The 20093-nt window shown below is 31.9% G+C and overlaps 1 protein-coding gene across 1 annotated transcript; it reads left to right on the top strand.

Moving 5' to 3' along the window:
• The first annotated feature begins 224 nt into the window (after nucleotides 1-224).
• Nucleotides 225-8018, top strand: LOC132751161 (uncharacterized). Its single transcript, XM_060741296.1, has 6 exons — nucleotides 225-339; nucleotides 1155-1270; nucleotides 2176-2355; nucleotides 2777-2917; nucleotides 6281-6437; nucleotides 7640-8018. The coding sequence occupies exons 1-6, from the start codon at nucleotides 330-332 to the stop codon at nucleotides 7942-7944; spliced, it is 909 nt and encodes a 302-aa protein (XP_060597279.1). The 5' UTR covers nucleotides 225-329; the 3' UTR covers nucleotides 7945-8018.
• Nucleotides 8019-20093: the final 12075 nt, after the last annotated feature.

The following is a 20093-nucleotide window of genomic DNA, read 5'->3' as shown; positions in this document are numbered from 1 at the left end:
TATATTGTGAAATGGAAAGATTGATTTCTGTTTAATTTGGACTAAAGGTGTTATACTTATTGCTTTGTTATAAAGTAAAGATCTCATTAATAAAATTTGCAGTTTTTTTAAAAGCGTCTCTCCAACTGATGGAAGATTATACACTTCTATTGCTGTAAATTGTAACATATAGATAATGAACTGCTCAAACGAGTTTTACGGGTCGTTAAGAAGGGATATTTGGTTGATAATCTTATGTCAAATCATAGCGTATCATATTAAATAACGCTTTATCTTAGGAAAGTAACATAGTCAGTACATGTTGTAATCTTTACAGTTCAAACTACAAGATGGGAGACGGTAAGTAAAGACTTTATCAAAGCCATTATGTATATATTTACATTTTATTTAGTGTTTGTTAACAAGAAATTAGCAATTATTAATATTTTCAGTATTTTCATTCAGAAATTTGTGAAAGGAAATATAACATGTTTTAATATCCGTTGAGCAAAGTTTAATTGTAATTTTATTTTAACGCTTTAAAAAAAATGAGATAGATTCTATCACAGGAACCCGAAATTCTATCCAAAACAAAAAATTACGATTTAAAAAAAAATCCCATATATATACTATAATATATATATATGAATTTCGGGTTCCTGTGATTCTATCTCTGAAATCTTTAAAAAAATATAAAGTATAAAGATCTACAGAAGATTTTAAAGTTCTAAGATGTAAATTTAAAACTAATTGTTATGCACATATTTACCATTTATAATGGCAAATTAGATGTTAAATTTACATTTGACATAAAGTTACTAATTGTACAATTAGATAAATCTTATTTCCTGTTATCTTTTCGGTGGTATGTTTTATTGAATAATACTTCATAACCTTTGTAAAGTTTCATTTTATCAAGTTCTGCTCAATGTTTACTTCCTTATCTATATATTGGATATCATACACTACTTTTCATTGAATGACATGAAATTGTTGCATTTTAGATTCCGTGATCACCGGTGCATGAATACATTTATGAATACTTTTAAAAAAAAGAAATCACAATTTTTCATGATCTACTCTTAAGATTATTGCGGTTCAGATTTTTATAACTGGTGAATAGATAATTTGTAGATAACTTGTCTAAAAATAACATCATTTTTTTTAATAAATAGTTTTATCTAAAGCACCCCAGCCCATGGAGGAAACACCAACCCCACCAAAACAGGAACCATTACTCGCAGAACCATGGCGCACTCATAAAATACTTTCAGATGGCTGGACTGAGAAGGTGATATCGACTTTTTTTAATTTACAATTATTGTGCATATTCTGACCCACTCTTAGTGACCGACTTCAAAAAACTTCAGTGGAGTTCCTTCAAAAAATATTTTTTACAACGTACAATTGTGTTGCTTAGAAAATAAGTTTAAAACATTTTTCATAAGGAGTGACAGAGATATATATATAGAATATATGGTTGATGTTGGAATGGAGATGTTTATCCGGTGAGCGAAAAAGTGTATCTTGAAGAGTTTTAGCGAACCAAGATTCATTTTCGCAGTGGACCGGTAAACCTTCTCCATTCCGGCAACAACCATGTATTCGATTTATCCTGCTTTTGTCTAGTTAAATCAAGATTTTTACATTAATTAAATGGTTTCTCTTTCTTACTTTTTTCTTTGCCGGTAATTATATGACGTCATCATAGGCTAAACTTCTGTCGTAATGACTGGAGATAGATTAGTTTATACGGCAAAGCTTTATCCATTTTATCTATAGACAGTAGCAGGATAAATTGCATAATTATATTCATACCGTTCGATTTGTATTGTTACATTAAATAGTGCGTCATAGACGTTATAGACGCAAATATCCTGTATAGGGCACTATACAGAGTATATAACATACACTCTTAAGGTTTTGAACACAATATATGTTCGGACCTATCAAGAAAAATCTAGTTTGTCTTCGTGTTCAGAGCGCAGAACAAAGCAGTATAATGCAAATCACAATAGAATTGATGTAGTTTCTGATTCTTAAATTAAGTAATTTTTTTAAAATAGTGTTTGAAGTTATCATGAACTATATCTACTTCATTTTTCAAATAATGAAGGTGCTGACAATTTATTTATTTTCATAACAAAATGTCTTTGAACACTGAATATTAATCATTTAAAACATTCTTATATACAGGTGCACAAAGCTCTACTTGATGACATTGCTAACAAACTCAAGGAAAATATCAATGTTGTATTTATTGGCCCGGTGGCAAGCGGGAAATCAAGTCTAATTAATTCGTATTTTACAACCGTATTAAATCGAATAACCAGTAAGGCTCCAGCTGGTCGAGGCCTGACTTCACATACATTGCATGTAAGTCTTTTTACAAGTACATAGTTCTATATTGATTAAATTAGACATTCGCAAACAATTCCATCCCTCTTAATATCTCTTGAAATTAAAGAAATACTTGCATTTATTGAAGTGGATGTAAATATTTTAAACTGTAACTTTTATAACTTTATTAAAGATCACTCAAATGGATTATAAAATTAATCGAAAAGCAGTAATTCCCTCTAACGTTTACAAATATAGCTTTATGTGAGCCAATCTGTGAAATTGAATTCGTTGGTATATTGCACATAAAATAGAATTCATTACTATTGACTTCCAGTTTTTTCATTTAACATGAAAACTTTTCTAAACTTAAGTATCAAAAGTATCAATGAACGATTCGTCGTTCAAATGACTTTGAACATATTATGCCACTGTTATGTTTTACTTTTCCTAACAGCTTCACCAAATAAGAGCAGTGAACCAGCTCAAAAATATAACGTTTTATGACACCATGGGACTAGAGGAAGCAGCTGGTAAGGGGCTTCAAACGGAACGTGCACAGCAAATTGCTAAAGGAGAAATAGAGCCAGGAACAAAGGCATGTAATATCAATCTTTAACTAAATTCGTAGGCTTTGAAGGGGTAATCTGCACGAGTAAGCATTAACAAAATGGAGAGAAAAGAGTCCCTTAAGAATGCCAAACACCACAAATTAAAAAATATTGCAGCATTTTATTGAGCATGTTCATGAACGGTACTGGTAATTGCAAGCTACTGACCACACCCCTTAGCAACTGCTTTTAAAATTAGCAGAATTCAAATGACTGCATTATTGTTTTAATGTCAAACACACACAGTGTTGCAAATTTTAAATTACAAAAAATAAGTTATTTCAAATTCAGTTGTGGATTGCAGCAGATCAAACCCAATATTTCAGTTTTAAAAGCTGCCATAAAAAATACTACCAACAACGAATAGAAATAAATTGATAATGTTATTTCTTAATACAACACGTAAACAATATGAAAATATCTGGAAAAAGTGTTTCCTCGGAAGCATAAAAACAGCAATTGCATGAAAATTGCAGACTCGGTTAGATTGAGTTTGTACGTGAGGGATAATAAGAAATGCAACTTCCCTCACATACCCAAACCGGCTTGAGCGCTACTCAATTCTAAATACTTAAATGTGCAGGACTCAATTATCCCGAAGGACCCGAAAATATAACAACACTGAAGTAAAGTACGGGGAAACATATTACGGCTGCCACACAGCCCTTAACACCTGCTATTGTGATGTATAAATATCTGGTAAAGTTATCCCTCGAAAGCATTAAAAAAAGCAAAATTGCATGGAAATCGTGTTATCAACTTAAATGAAATTTGCAAGAAGTAGCAGATTTGCAACAACCTCGTGCAAAAGTAGACATAAATCAATATTATGTTGAATCACATGTGTGACTTATCATATTGGTTAATAAAAAGGTTATAGTTGCATTATACACATTAAAGTATAAATGGTGCGTGTATAGAACAAATTCAAAACAACTTCCGTCCGTCCGTCCACTTTTCTTGTCCAAAACATAACTTTGAAACTATATGAGATATCTAACATGACACTTTGTAGATAGATAGATTTCAATAGGTAACTCTGCCTTGCCTAATTTGCTTATTTTTTTCACTTAAAATTTTGCCGTGACATATCTCAGAAACTATAAGAGATATCAACATGAAACTTTATAGATAGATATATTTGATGAGCTAAAAGTTCAGTGCAAAAAACATAACCCTGCCTTGCCTGATTCTTAGGTTATTTCCCTTTGTTTATTTTTACACTTTGAACTTTTGTCCGGGACATAACTCTGAAACTATAAGAGATACCAACAAGAAACTTTGTAAATAGATTATCATAGATCTTATTCAATATAAGTGCAGCGCAAGATAATCGTAACTCTGTCTTGCTTTAATTTGAAGTTATTGCCATCTGTTCAATTTTACACTTTGAACTTTGTCCAGGATATAGCTCAGAAAGTGTTTGAGATATGAATAAGACACTTTTTAGATAGACTGATCTCAGTTGGTAGGAGGGCAGTGCAAAAGAACTGTTATTCCTCCTTGCCTAATTTTAGAGTTATTGCCCTTTGTTCTTTTTTTCACTTTGAACTCTGTCTGGAACATAACGCTGATACTATAAGAGATATCAACATGAACCTTTGTAGGTAGATAGATCTCATTAAGCAGTTGTGCAGTGCAGAAGAATCATAAATATGTATTGCCAAATTTTGGAATTATTGTACTTTGAACTTTGTCCTGGACATAAACTGAAACTACAAGAGGTATACTTTTCTGTGTTCAAAACCTATTTGGCTCTTGCATAGTTCAGGTTCTGTGTATAATCAATAAATGACGTGAACAATAATTTATTGTAAATGTTCAAATGATTTAGACAAAGAAAAAAAATAAGCATAATGTCACTTTAAGCATGACAGATATTTCAAAATGTAGTTTTGATTTATATATTATAGAATTAATGTGTGGGTCGAAATACAATAGGTTAAAAAATAAATCACTTTGATTTATTTCATAAAATGTTTAGTAAAGGGTAAGGATTGCAAATGAAACATAAAAGGCTAATTTTCAAGGGAGTATTTTGGTGTATGCTCTTAATTGCCTTTGCCCACATACATGTACAAACATGATAAAAATTGGAACTTTGTTCACTTCAGTTTGGTAGTTACAATATCAAAACTTCTATATCATTATGTAAATGTGCTTTATGAAATCTAGAATTAGAATTATGAATTCAAAAAAGATAGTGATAGGTATTTATGATTGACGACATAGGAATGAGATGTCTCACGGACTGTAATATCTAATATTTGTAACGTTTCAAAAATTACTAATATAAATTGAAAAATCATAGGAAATTTAAACGAGATTATTGACGAAGTTAAAAAGAATTTGCAGACCACCGAAAGAAAGCTCGTTTAAATAAACAATGATAAAAGTAAGATTTATTTGTTTTTTTTTCTTTTTTTTCCTTTTTGCATTTATCCTATACCATATTTTGGAAGATTAAAACAAAATATTAAAATATATTAAATAAACAGTACGCAAATAATTGTACAAAGTTACAAACAAAATATTTTTTTTTTCATTTAAATAAATATAGCAAATAATTGATATTGAATGCCATGTCTGTGTAAAGGAGGAAAATACAAGGATTTGATTCAGGAAATCACTTTGTAAGGTTAATTAATAACGGCAATGACAGTACCTTTAGATAAGCGGACACAGGCGACCTATTAATGTTTTATGATAGATTTGAAAAGTTAATCAATTCACTGTGCTATTTAAGAACAGTTGATGGGTGTAAAATACTGACAAACTATGACATAACATGTTGGCACATTTACACTTCATTACATTATATATATTAAAGTTGTATAATATAAATAACAGTCACTGAAGTATTTCTGTTGTAAAAAATAAAGTAGAACAAATATGTCTCTATTGCATTGTTTTACATATATATGCCGCTTTTGATGAACAGTAGCAATACAAAAACATATAGAGCACTTGTTTCATCCAACCAACAAAGTAAATCATGTGTATTTAGGACCAATGATAAATGATACGTGTTAATTAATGTAATACTTATTTTGAGTTTTGCATTTATTTCCAATTTTTAAAATATAATCTTTACACACAGTCAGTTATATCAAAATTGATTCATAATGCAAAGACCCAGCAACAAAATATACACATTAAAACAAATCTAAACTGACATTCATCTTTACTAATTACAAATTGAAATGGATACATAACAATTGAGCATGACTAGTAGATGACCAAAAATGACTTTGAAGCTATTGGGTGAAATCTCAAGGTAACTGTGACACTTTCTGTATCTAAAGACAATGTATTTGCATTAAATTTTAAATATTCTTGATGTTTCTTAGCTTGACAAAGATATAGTTGACACAGTTGAAAAAAAGGAACTGTTTCAACATTGTATCGTATACGTACTGGATGGTGAAAATATTAAACTTGGACTAAAAGAAGACCTGAGGAAAAAGATAGCAGAAATAAAAGAACGTATTAAGGACATGCCATCAGGTAAACATATTTGGACAATCGTGTTCCTAATGTGTGTGTAGCACATTGTTTTTTCCTTTCAGCGGTTCTGTTATGCATATTAAGAACAGTCATTTGGCTTCTAAGTTATATCATAACGTTTATAAGGAACAATACCGGAGTGGAAATTCAAGAAGTATGTACAATATGTGGCTTAATAAATTTTGTGCAAACTTTCAGATAATTCGCTCACTCATGTTTTCTATTGTCGGTTATCCACGGTTGATTAACGTGTAACATAACATGTAATCAACATTGGGTGAAATGAATCAAATTGCGTCGATATACAGCAACAGGTGCTTAAAATATCGACCAATGAATTCGTGTTAAGAAAAAATTATATTCTTCGACATCAAACATGGCAAAGGTAAACAACTATCAAAAACAAAATAGCAACGCCCACGGTGTAAACCTGTTTCACGTGTCTTGCCAATATAAAACGCAAAACTATCCCAAAACTAAATTATTCCACAAGCAGATAGTTCTGGCCTCCAAACATTTATCAGCCGCTTTTTAAACATGTTTTCCTCCGTCTGATGTGGCATCACGTCATGGCATAGTATAAAAACGGGAACGCTTTAGTTCTTAAGCTAACAAACAGAGAGCGCTATTAGCACAATAGCGATGTTTTTTTTTCTTCTAGAATGAACGTTTCACCAAACGACGTAAAGAACGAGTGTTTTGCTTGGTTTTAATCGTCTCAGGAAATCATGAGGCAACAACCACTTAAACAGCTGTTTTTGACATGGATATCGGGGAAAAATCCCACGGCTAATAAATGTTAATGGTTAGGACATGGGTTATTGATAATAGTTCATCCCGAAACATTAAATAACTAAATAAATAAATTGAAGAGTTATAGATATATTGCCTAAATTGTTTTCGTATGTTAAATGAAATACAAAAAGCCGAAAGCCGAAAACGTAAAGCATCAAGTCTGGAATATCATAGTTGAATTTCTTTTAAAAAATATGTTTAATTTTTATCGCATCATTAATATAAATTTATACAATACACGTGTAAATAAAAAAGTACGACTCTTACAATATGATATACAACAGTTGGATGACTAAATTGTCTTAAATAAGTAACCAAAAGAAAAATAATAAGGAGAGAAAAGTTTGATTAAGTTGCACGTTGACATTGTTATAAAATGATTAATGCTATTAATGTTTTTATTTCAGGTCCAAATCGAGTTGTTATTGTAACGCATACAGATAATGTTTGCACGGAAGTTAAAGACGACATTACCAAAGTTTTCAATAGCGCAGCGGTTTATGAAGTGATTAAAAAGGTGCATAATGTAACTGGAGTTACATTTGGTAATATCTTTCCAGTAAAAAACTATGTTACTGAACAGGATTCCGTTGAACAAGTGGATATACTTTTATTGCTGGCCTTGCAAAGAATTGTCGATTTTTCTATCGATGCAATTGATAGATCCAACAACGACAATTATTCTACAAAAGGTTCTAATTCTGTGGATTGAATACATTAAGGGCATCAAAACTTATGCAGTATTTTGTAATAATTCATCCCGAAACAATAAATAAATGAAATAAATTGAAGAGTTCTAGATATATTGCCTTAATAGTTTTCGTATCTAAAATGAAATACTAGCCATGACGTCTGTCCCTCGAAGCAAGGAATAATATGTGCGAGCTCCGATGAATCATGACCATGTACCTGATACAACAGTAGCACTTGTTGGTTCCAAGACTGGTCCGTAGATTAGTTACAATAAGCTTTTATTACAACCGACCTGGAAAAATAATGCATCACCTTAATTAATCTGATAATAACGAAATGAGCCTATTGCTTTTATCAAGAAAATGCTACCTGCAATGGACCATGAACAAGTTCAAACTCAAAGTTGTGTTTTGCTTTTAACATTTTAAGGTGTTTTAAAGTATTTTCTTGTTCCTTTTGTATTTCCTGTCAATATACATGTATATGTGTGTTATGTGTCGGAGACAAAATAATTGATCAGCATTTCTATAAGACTTAGTATTCCCTCCATATTCTCTTCTATAATTGCTCTCTCCCTTTCCCTTAAGGTTTTATCACTTAAATTAAATTAACAACTAATTGTCAATTCATCTGACTATGTATTTGTAACAAAGTTTTAGTCTATGTTTTAAATAAAGCACACCAATCGTAACCATCGAATAGAGACATCGTAGAAAATGCAAACTCACCAACGAAATTCTCCTGGTTTTGTTTTGTTTGTTTTGGGTTTTACGTCACATCGACACAGTATATCATATCGCGACGTTCCAGCTTCACGGTGTCAAGGGTATACGCATCATTTTTCCGCGTACCGCCGATAATTTATCATCATGTGCGCAACACCGTATCATTCTTACATAATCTTCTGAAAAGTTCAAAAGGTAATTTCAAAAATGCGAAAATTTCTTACTAAAATTGATTTTATTTAGAGAGTTTGCATACATCACGGAAGTTTTGAATGATTTTTCTATGTGTGCAAAACATTTTGCAACAATATCTGTCTATTATAACCTGAAACAAATGAAAACACTTTTATACATGTGAAACAATTGTGTTCTTGATGCGAACATTTTTCACCCTTTTCCGAAAGTAAAGCTGTCGGAAGAAGTATCATATGTCAAATGATCACAAAAAGCATTGACCCGAGCTGATAACATACCAATTTTATACAAATAATGCAAAATAATGTTGTAAAATCAAGAAAACTTTGATAAACATGGTACCGCATCATACAGAACCATGGCACCGCTTCTTTTTGCGCAGTAATACTGTATACATGTACTTTAAAATGTGTTTAACTGTTTTTTGTTGTTTTTTTTTTGGGGGGGGGGTATTGTTATTTTTTATTGTAGGATTGACAAGAAGAGGTAGATGTTGGTGATCGGTTAGGGTAAGCGGGGCAGTGGATTACCTGGGCCTGGAAGCAATCTGGGCCTCTATAGTTTTTTTCAAAGATGATTTCTTGTTAAAATTCTTTGCTTTCGTAGCAGTTGCATTTTATGTCTATTGTGAACTTTTCTTTGGACTAGGGAATTGCATAATATTTGCAGATATCAGTAATTGAAATTTTACTCTCAAATTTGTTAATAAAACACACAAGCAAGCCAAAGCTCATATTTCTAAAATAGTATATTAATTTCTTTTTTACATTTGAATTTTTGTTACTTAACTAATTGACTGGGCACGTAACTTACGCATGTTACTGAATTTAAGAAAGGTGGCAACTATGTATGGTGGCTGATTTGGTACATTGCGCATTGCGTTGTCGATAGCGACGACGCAACCTACTAGTATATCGTTATCGCCTTTCCGTCTTGTCGCAAAGCACCAAACGATGCGTTGTCGCGCTGTCGTGTTGTCGTCCTGTCTCTAGCGCGGCACGCCAAACGGCGCCAACACGACGCACAAAAGTGTTCTAAATCAGCCACAATAGTAAGAAGACACTTTTAAATAACCGTTACTTTCCACGTGGATTTAGAGCAGTTGAAATATACGGTGTCCTTCTTGGGACAATTACAGGACTGCTATTGACATGCTCGATTTTTTCTTAAAGTTTTGTCCGCCTTTCTGTATTTTTAAAGACAAAGTAGCAAAGTTTTACGTCTCAAAATACTTTTCGCGACATTCAACATTGAATTTGTCGAATAGTTGAACATTGAGTCAATCTTAACAGGCGATATTTAACTGCCTCAAACAGAACACTATAGAAACCGATGGAAAGTAGTGCGCATCTCATGAGAATATCCAGTTTATCGAGAAATTGGATGTCCATTTCCAGGAGCAAAGTAAGTGTTGATTTTAGCATTGACGAAACAAACAGTTGTTCGTTGGAAAATTGTACAATATTTAGTTTTTTTATATAGTCTGACATTCTATAAAACAACATTAGCGTGACATTTACTGTACCCACCGGCCCACACACACAAAAAAATCAACTGCCATAAACTGCTGAACATTGTGTTAAGGTAAGCATGTGAATAAGGAAAGGTCCAAAAATGTAATCCATATAACATTGACGCAAAACTAGTTAGAGACGATTTCAATGTTGACTGACATAATCGACTTTAGTAAATTTGACATTATGTTAATTGATGACACAGCCATTTTAACATTGTTTATCATAATTGAAAGTGAATTATGTCCGATTGACTAAGTGCACGAAAGTTCCGTGCGAATACAATTTACCACACCTTTCACTGCCAAAAGCTTAAAGGCCTTGCAAATATTTTCTATAGTTTTATATTTTCAAAGTGAACATACATAGATCTATTTATAGTTAAATGTGTTTATTAATTTATCGGTTCTTTAGAATTAAATGTCGTATAAGTCAGATACAGTTACTCGTATTTTCTTCAAAATTGTCTTCTTATGTCTGTAAGAAGACACTTTTGAAAGAAAACTCGTACTGTATCCATTACATATTTGTGTCGGCATGTATTTCTCCTTGTAGTTCCAGTTATTGATAGACTATTATAAAAAACTTATAGATAACTTTAACCACAACAATTTAAGATTCTTGCGCGCCTCGACAAGCGATGCCAGAATTCCAAGTCCGCCGTTTCAGTCTAGAAGTCTCGGCGTCGATTCCTTACTTTTCCAATGTATTTACTCAAATTCTTTAGTTATAACAATATTTTATTTATAAACATTTCATTTACATGATAATTGACAAATACTAAATTGCACGGATTGAGTAGGAAGCTTGATTTTTTTAGAAAATCCCCCCGTAAGGACTATCTCAAAGAGTATGTATAAAAATGGTAACAATGATATATGCATATTTGTGTTAAATATACATAACATTTTCACTATAGACTTGCTTCTTTACATGCATAATAAAGTCAGCAATTTTCACTCAGGTTGTCCTAATCGAACCGATCTTAATATTAAAGTAAAGTCTCAGTTTCTTTCGAATGTGACCGTGGTCCCATGTGTTTACAGCGGACACACAAAGAATCAGGTTTGCTTCTAGAACTGAATAGTATTTATGCATTTTCCCCCGGTTTGTAAATAATTAATATACATCTACATGCTTCGCCCAGATGGGCAACAATAAATAAATACAAATAAGATTATTCTCCATTAGGTTAATCATCATAAAGCGGTGCAAATCTAGCCTAAATGTATACGGTGCCACAATTTTCGGAGCGGACCCATGATACGGTACCAAGAACTCAGTCAGTTGTCACGCTTTTATGACTTTTTTCAGAAATTAAACAGCTTAAATTTGTGTGCAATATTTGTTGCATACATATCTTTGATGGTTACAGTTATATCAAATAAATATTTCGATTGACAACATCATTTTCTCCTTTTAAATGTTTTCAAAATGATCATTTTCCCCAAGCCAGCTCTAGCTGTTTTCATTAAAACAAAGAAATCGTACAAGTCTTTGATAAAAACTAGGTAAAGACATAAGCTTCAATGATCATAATATTCCGTAGACACACTTTTATGAATACACTTACTTCAAAAGTGTGACTTTCAGGTCGTTTTTCATCATGCATGTTGTGTTTAAGTGTTTGTTTTGTCTAAAATGATACGGTGCTGCGCGCAGGATGATAAATTATCGACGGTACGCGGAAAAATGATGCGTATACCCTTGACACCGTGAGCTTTACTGGTGGAGGAAGACCTCAGGTGCCCTTCCGTGCATTATTTCAAGCACGAACAGGCACCTGAGTAGAACCGCCGACGTTCCGTAAGCTAGCTGGAGAGCTTCCTCACATGAAAGAATCCAAAGTCCCTTTCGGGATTCGAACCCACAGCGGTGAGGGGCAAGTGATTTGAGTCAACGACCTTAACCACTTGGCCACGGACGCCCCAAAATTATCCTGGAATACAAGGCAGTCACCTAATAATAACAGTTAAATGGGATTATTATATGCGTTTACACTCACTCTCTCATACTTGAAATGTTAAATTGGAAGGGAGGATGTGCCGCCCTGGAAGTCTAGCTCCTGAAATTTGTGAATTTCTGATATATAATTCCAAATGCATTCTGATCTACAAATACATTACTCCTTCATTATAATTCAGATAGGACTGAGTGCATGATTATAAGTACAATGGTGCTTCAAAAAGTAATGTTACTTATGTGTTTACATGTTTAAATTAGACGTTTTTGTTTAATAACTCTATCCAGGTATGTAGTTCGATTTAATAGCTACGAAAGCACGAAAACCACGTGCAAATTGCCTCGACAGTGAAAAAGATATCAACTTGCATATGTATGTAAGTAATCTACACTATGCAATTTGTTGGCTCACCAATAAATAAGCAAGGTAAAATTGAAATACGCGGCCTATATAAATAGCCATGCTGCTTTATATATACCACCAAAACAAATATATTATGAACTGAATGATATTTATTTGTCTACTTCGGTATCATATATGACAGTTTGCAGACGGGTTGAAAAAATTAAAGCTGGTATATCCAGCATCGAAAAGGTAGCTCACACAAAGGTAGTTCAGAACTGTGATGATAGGGTGATCTCTAATTTACTAACAGGAAACGAAACTTGAGTCTATATGTTTGAGCCGCGTGAATGTCAGACAATAGGCAATGGAGAGGTAAAAACAGTAACTTCTGGTCATAGCCAAATGACAGAAAAGCGCTAAGAAAGGTCTGCAAACAATTTTCTTTAATTCTTCTGGTCCAGTGGTAAATACCTTCAGGGGAAGGGAAATCTATTACTGGGAAGTTATACAAGAACACTGTATTGAACAAAATAAACAAATTCTATTAAAAGAAACGCCCAAGTGTTGGTTTGAAGGGCATTCGACTGATCAATGACAATGTTCCAGCCCATAAAAATCGGTTAGTATTAGACTTTCTGAGCGACAAAAAGTTAATATATGAGGCCATCCTCCTTACCTTTCTTTTCTTTCGGCTCAAAAAAGATCTTTCGAGGTGGGAATATAATAACAGGCGTGCACTTGGAAGCGCAGTGCTGATTCAGCGTCTGACACAGATACCAAGGGCAGACTACTGCAGGGTTTTTAAGCAATGGATGTTGAGATTGCAGAAAAGACTCATATTTACTTATGTCAGTGGGGTTGATTAATGAGCAAAAATGTTTTTGTACACGATTGCTTTGTTGTCTAATATACTGATCAAGCCAACATAGAAATCGGCAGCATTTTTTTCTTGTTAATTAACTGCAGAAGGTATTTATAAACTTTTGACGATTTTAACTGGCAAATGTATAATGTCTTCTTTCCAAACGCAAATTCCTTTCATTTCGAAAATGTTGGCATTGATAGATTAAGTTAAAGATTGTATACATCATGTACGTATAATTTGATTAACCTATTGGTTTATAGATTTTACGAATTGTTTAAGTTTAAATTGTTTAAGTTCGATAGGGTTAGGTAGCAATGAGCTGATTGAAATATTATCGTATCCATTCCTTGAACCAACCTGAGCTAAGCAATGAGTGTTAGGTTTCATCCTAGCAAACCTAAGAATATTATCACTCGGCCATGCCACCATATCAAATTGGTACTGAAAGAATGTACTTGTTGATGTTACTAAGTATTAATGTATTGCATATTAGTGATACTTTTTAATTGTTTTAATGCTTCTTTTAGGAGCATTTTTGTTACACCGTGCAGAGTCGACATTCAAAAGTAAAAAAAAACAACAACAAAAAAAACAAAACAAAACTTTGTTCATTACAAATCTTACTACGCTGTGCATTCGCAAGCTACTGCAACTATACAGAAATGTGAAGTTTCAACAGAGACATAGATAACAGACATAGAAAAGCTCTTTACCTGTTAAGATATCACCCACGCTTGCTAAATTCAAAAATTGTAGCAAATAAAACTTTTAACCAGAAATAAAAATCGGTAAAATATTTATTTTTTTCTGAAACTTTACGAATTATAAATCTACGGCTGCAACTTAAACGTTTACAGTTTCCCATTTAATTAAATGATACATCAAGTTTTGATGATGTCGTATAACGGAGAAAGAACTCACGGATGTTACATACTTTTAATATACAAATACAAACACACAAGTGCACGAGTGGAATACCAAAGTCGAACTCCCCACTCTGACATTTGAGAATAGTATATCTCATATCAACCTGTCCTAAGGACATTTTATAATGTATATAAATACAAACATTTTAGAGTTACATATATTAATCATCCTGACATAAGGTCAGTCCATATGCATCCTGCACTATAATACTCATAAATCATGTCATGTTCCATAGTGCACATTAAGAAATAAAAACCTTAATATATGTATATACATGTTGACTTGTCATTCTTTTTGAATATAGCGTGTATGACTCATTAGCCTGTGCAATCAGCTATACGACAAATATCCTCCTTTTCTTACATAAAAAAAATATTTTAAAAAAAAAGTTTTAAACAAGGTTACTATCAAATATTTCAAACTCGTTGTAACAAATTAAAAAAAAATCTAAAATCAACTTGACATCTGTTTTACCCCTAAGGTAAGGATGTTTTACATCAACCTTTTGTTACTTTATTCTCAAAGAAAAATCGCCGAAGGTAATATCCGGTCAGAGATGTCCGGTCAGAGATGTTATCTAATGACTTTTTATTACTTTATTTTTAAAAGAAAAAATCACCTTAAGTCATATAATCTCTGATTGGTCAATTGTATATCGTGCGTAACCTTTTCATGTTTGAATTCATTTTAATAGAAAAATTTGGATAGATACAATGTAGCACAGGTAAGTTTACTTTTGATATTAGTTTTAAAAGTTTAGAATAAGTAAAATAATAATTATTGCTAAATGTTGGATTAATCTTTATGCAAAAAAAAAAGATACAAAAATAATATGTTAAAGTAACATGAGGTAAATATTATAGCTTTATAAGTTTTTCAATAAATATTAAATTTCCTTTATTTCATCATAAAAAAATAAAAAAAAATTAATTTCTAGAGATCAAGAAAACATAGAAAACAAACAAATAAGTTAACAATTTTCAAAGAACAAATTATTTTAAGAATATTAATTAGAAAAACTTTAAGGTATAAAATTTAACAGAATTATATGTAGAAAAGATATTTATATACGAAAAAGTTTTAAAAAATATTATAAACAATTGATAATTGATAAAATGTCCAGGTGTTTCATTTCCTGTAAAACGTGTATTGTGCATGCGCATTGAACACTTCCTGTGACACGTATATTTTTTGTAACAGGTACTTGCTGACATCAGTATGGCTTGGTCTTCGTGACGTGTCGGGAATTTCAAATCGTTGGTATGTAGCTTTCTAAAGAAATAATTTTAACGATTGACACTCATAATTGTTCATAAATGTTTGAACAATTGATAATTGATAAAATGTCCAGGTGTTTCATTTCCTGTAAAACGTGTATTGTGCATGCGAATTGAACACTTCCTGTGACACGTATATTTTTTTAACAGGTACTTGCTGACATCAGTATGGCTTGGTCTTCGTGACGTGTCGGGAATTTCAAATCGTTGGTATGTAGCTTTCTAAAGAATAATTTTAAATTGACACTCATAATTGTTCATAAATGTTTGATGTTCTTAAAGATTCTTTTAAATTAATATATATGTATTTGATATGTGTAAAAGTAGACTTTATACACAAGTTGATAAAGTTATATTCGAATATTTATTGGCACATCTGTAAACGCTGTTCTTGTTTCGTCGTTGTAAAAAGAATGTCTTGTATTGAACAATACAACAAAGTGATGATAGATCTATAATTCTTCATTTATGTAGCAATGTTTTTGAGTAATAAGATAATTAAATTAATAGTTTACTGTTGCACGATTCTCGCAAATGTTTATGTGATATTTATTTTGGATATCTCTGTCGCGCACAAATAATTATTTTGATAAGAAGTTGTCATCAGTATTTCTCTGGGTTTTGTTTTTAAGTTTATATAACACATAGAAAAACACATTCTATTGATAAATGGAAGTTTTCGGCTTCTCTGGTTGAAGACAGGAACAAAAGTTTATTTGATTCCACAATTTTGTTGTTGTTGTTGTTGTTGTTTGTTGACGGCTGTGTCAGCATAGTTATATATTTTAAACATCGTAGACGCTTATTTCATATAATTTTACATCGAAGAAGGTGTTTATGGTTATATCTGCATGGTTTTACATCGAAGAAGGTGTTTATGGTTATATCTGCATGGTTGTACATCGAAGATGGTGTTTATGGTTATATCTGCATGGTTTTTACATCGAAGAAGGTGTTTATGGTTATATCTGCATGGTTTTACATCGAAGAAGGTGTTTATGGTTATATCTGCATGGTTTTTGTTGTACATAGTTTGACATCGTAGAGGCTGACTGTAATATTTCTAGTCAGGCGGTGTTTGACTGTACCGGCGAATACGCTCGCACCTCTCTGTCTTGGCTGGACGACAAGTGATCGTTAGACCAATATTTTGCATTTTCGTCTGTTGTCAGATCGGTTAATAGATATTATATACAATAAACATAATTTTGTTTCAGATATATGAACAACAAGACAACTGTCATAAATGCATAGGATAAGAATTCCAATGAAAGATGTTCTCTAGTGTAAGTATCTTATTTATGTAATACTTGATATTTAAAAATTTTTTACTTTTCTAGACAATATTTTGTTACTTTTTTAACTAAGCTATTAACTTTAGTTTTATTTCGACAATAAGACTTATCCCAATTATAACTTTATTTAATGATTGTGCGTTGACAGTTGAAACATGTATGTATACACATGTTATTCTAATATGAAATAAAGTAAATAATCAATTTGAAACTCATGATTAAGTGCTGTCATTAACTTTGAAATGCATTTTAATTAACCGATCTATTAATAAACATATAGCGAATAACGATCATTTCAAGCAATAATAAAAAAAAATCTAAGATATATAGTCCTAATAAAAAGAACTTGAAAATTAATATAAATGAATACAACCACCAAAAATATAAAGATATATGGTTAAAATAATGTAATTTTCTGTTTTGTTTTATATTGCTTTCTTTTAACATATATATTTTCTTCTTTCCATAATTACTATTTACAATGCCTGAGGTCAATTTACCGAAAATTAGTATAGCATATAACACGGAATATAACGTTCTATAGCATACTGGCTAATCCTTGTAAAAACATTTTAACATTCGGTTTCGAGCGTTTATTATTACTATGTACCTTTGTGTTTACCTTACCAGATACTTTATATCGTGGTTTTACAATACTTTTCTTTTTAGTAGAAACAGAGTTTATAAACATCTCATTATCGGAATCATTATCATCAGCCATTGAATCTGACTGAATAGCATTATATGCTGCTTGTGACTGAGGATTGCTATTTACTTGTATGGAATTTGAGTCTGATAATTCTGAATCAGTCTGCGATTGCATTTCTTCTGAATGTGCATTACTTTGAGCATTTTCATTATTTGAAATTTGTTGTTGTTGTCGAAGATGTTTCTGTAATTCAGCTAATGGAATATCATCTTCACTATCAGAATTTGACCTTTCTTTTCTTACATTCTTAGCAACTTGGGGTAATACTGATTCTGGTATTTCTGAAGCATCATCAGTATCGCTATTTTCAGGTGTAACTACAAATGTGGCATTTCTTTTTGGTCTGCCAGTATCATCTGCTTTTGGTATTGACCAGTCATTAATATTTTGCGAGCCTAATTTGTTCTGCATTGACTTTAACTGTTGAATTGTCAAACTGATTTTTTATTATATAAGTTAATGGTGACCTTTTCTCCATAATTCTATAAAATGGCTTCCAATTCACATCTAGTTTGCTTTTGATATCTTTTGCGGTCTTATCTGCATAGCTAGCTTGTTCTCGTTTTGCTTTTTAAGGTTCTTATAAACAGATAGAAAAGTATTATGTTGTTCTTGTAATGCAATTTTGTGATACTCTTCGCCATGATAGCGCTGCCTTGGTTGTAGCAACAGGTCGACCGGGAGAATTGGATCACGATTATATAACAAATAAAATGGACTATGCTTTGAAGTCCTAGAGACATTGAATCTAAGTGCGGCTAGTGTCATGTTAAGATGAATATCCCATTGTTTGAGATTTCCCTGGATTCTTTTAGCTAAGATATCATGTATGACATGGTGAGAACGTTCATTTTTCGCGTTTCCGGCAGCATGTACGCACGTGATCAATTCTTAACTATTTAAGTGTTTCTTTGAAAGCATTACTTTGTAAATTCTGATCCATTGTCAGTGACAATTGTGTAATGGACATGCGTATCTAGGGTAAATTTCTTCTAATAGTAAATGTATAATCGTATCAGTACTTTTGTCAGCAGTAGGAAAACACTCGGGATAACCACTGTAAAGGTCAATAAAACAAATAATGTAGCGGTTACCACTCATTGTTTTCTCATAGGGCCCAATAACGTCGATACTCATGGTCTGGAATGAATACATTGGTACTCTTGTTTCGCCCATAGGTGCTTTTATTTTTGTAAGATTACGTTGACTGACAATCAACACATTTAGAAACATATTCATACAATTCTTTGAACATATTTGGCCAAAAATATATTTTTGTTTTATTGTTGTAAATAACCTCTGTGTTCCCTTGGGTGACCATTATTTAAATGATATTAGAGTAATGACAGGTGTTTTAAGTGTTGCGGAACAAACAATCTAAGATTAGGATTATCATCTACATTAGAGAGATAATAAAGAACTTGGTCCAATTTCTAAATATTTGCTCTGCACTGATTTAGTTGGCTGTCCGTGACGTAGTAACATTTTCAGTTCAAGAATAGTTTGATCTTTATCTTGCTCTGAGGCCATATTTAATTTTTTCGAATTGTTTAATATCTTCTACAATTGGCTCTTGAAATTGGTATTCTTTGTTTCTATTTCTTTGGCATTAAAGTGCGTAGAATCAAAAAGCATTTACTTCATAGCTTTCATCAGTTTTCACAGCATGTGTATTATCATTTGAATTATTACTTGAATTTGAGACTGTTATTTCGAAGCATTGTCATTTATATCAGTCTCATAAAGTTCAATATCGGACTTAGTTAGCAATTTTTTATCATCAGCTGGAGGCTCTAGAAAAGGAAATCGGCAATTAAATTAATTTTCCTGGCAAATATTCAATTTTACAGTTATAGGCAGAAAATTTAAACTCCAAAGCTGAATTCTTTTGTTTGCATAGTGCTTCTAGAAGATATTTTAAAGGTTTATGGTGCTGTGTAAATATAGTCAAAAACTCTGGCATTATGTAAATAAACATCTAATTTTTTGTAACGCATAATGAATACTGAATGCTTCTTTTTCTTATTGGTAATGTACTTTCTTTGAGATTCACTTAATTTATGAGATAAGAAGTATATATTGTTTTTTCAATACCAGATTTGTCACATTTTCTGACTTAAACATGCTCCGACCACTAAATCTGAGGAGTCCGTGTATAGAAATAAGGCTTATTTGGGTCTGGAATGCTAAAAGTGGAATACGTGTTAACATTTTCTTTAATTGTTCAAAACTTTCTTGACATTCTTTTGTCCCTTTAAACAAAACACGTTTTCTTGTAAGATTGATTTAGAGGTTCAACAATTTTAGAATATTTTAGGGCAAAATCTTCTATAAAAACCAAGCAGCACCAAGT

Source organism: Ruditapes philippinarum, unplaced genomic scaffold (assembly GCF_026571515.1).
Source record: "Ruditapes philippinarum isolate M1 unplaced genomic scaffold, ASM2657151v2 ctg1203_1_1_1_1, whole genome shotgun sequence".
Taxonomy (NCBI): Eukaryota; Metazoa; Mollusca; class Bivalvia; order Venerida; family Veneridae; genus Ruditapes; species Ruditapes philippinarum.
The sequence above is the reverse complement of the archived record's forward strand: the minus strand, read 5'-3'. Positions and strand labels throughout refer to the sequence as shown.

Bases quoted from the DNA above. Each gene is read 5' to 3' on its own strand.
- LOC132751161 (XM_060741296.1), top strand. The intron at 2,918-6,280 runs GCATGTAATATC...GATGTTTCTTAG, and splicing joins AAATAGAGCCAGGAACAAAG to CTTGACAAAGATATAGTTGA. The intron at 6,438-7,639 runs GTAAACATATTT...TTTTTATTTCAG, and splicing joins TATTAAGGACATGCCATCAG to GTCCAAATCGAGTTGTTATT.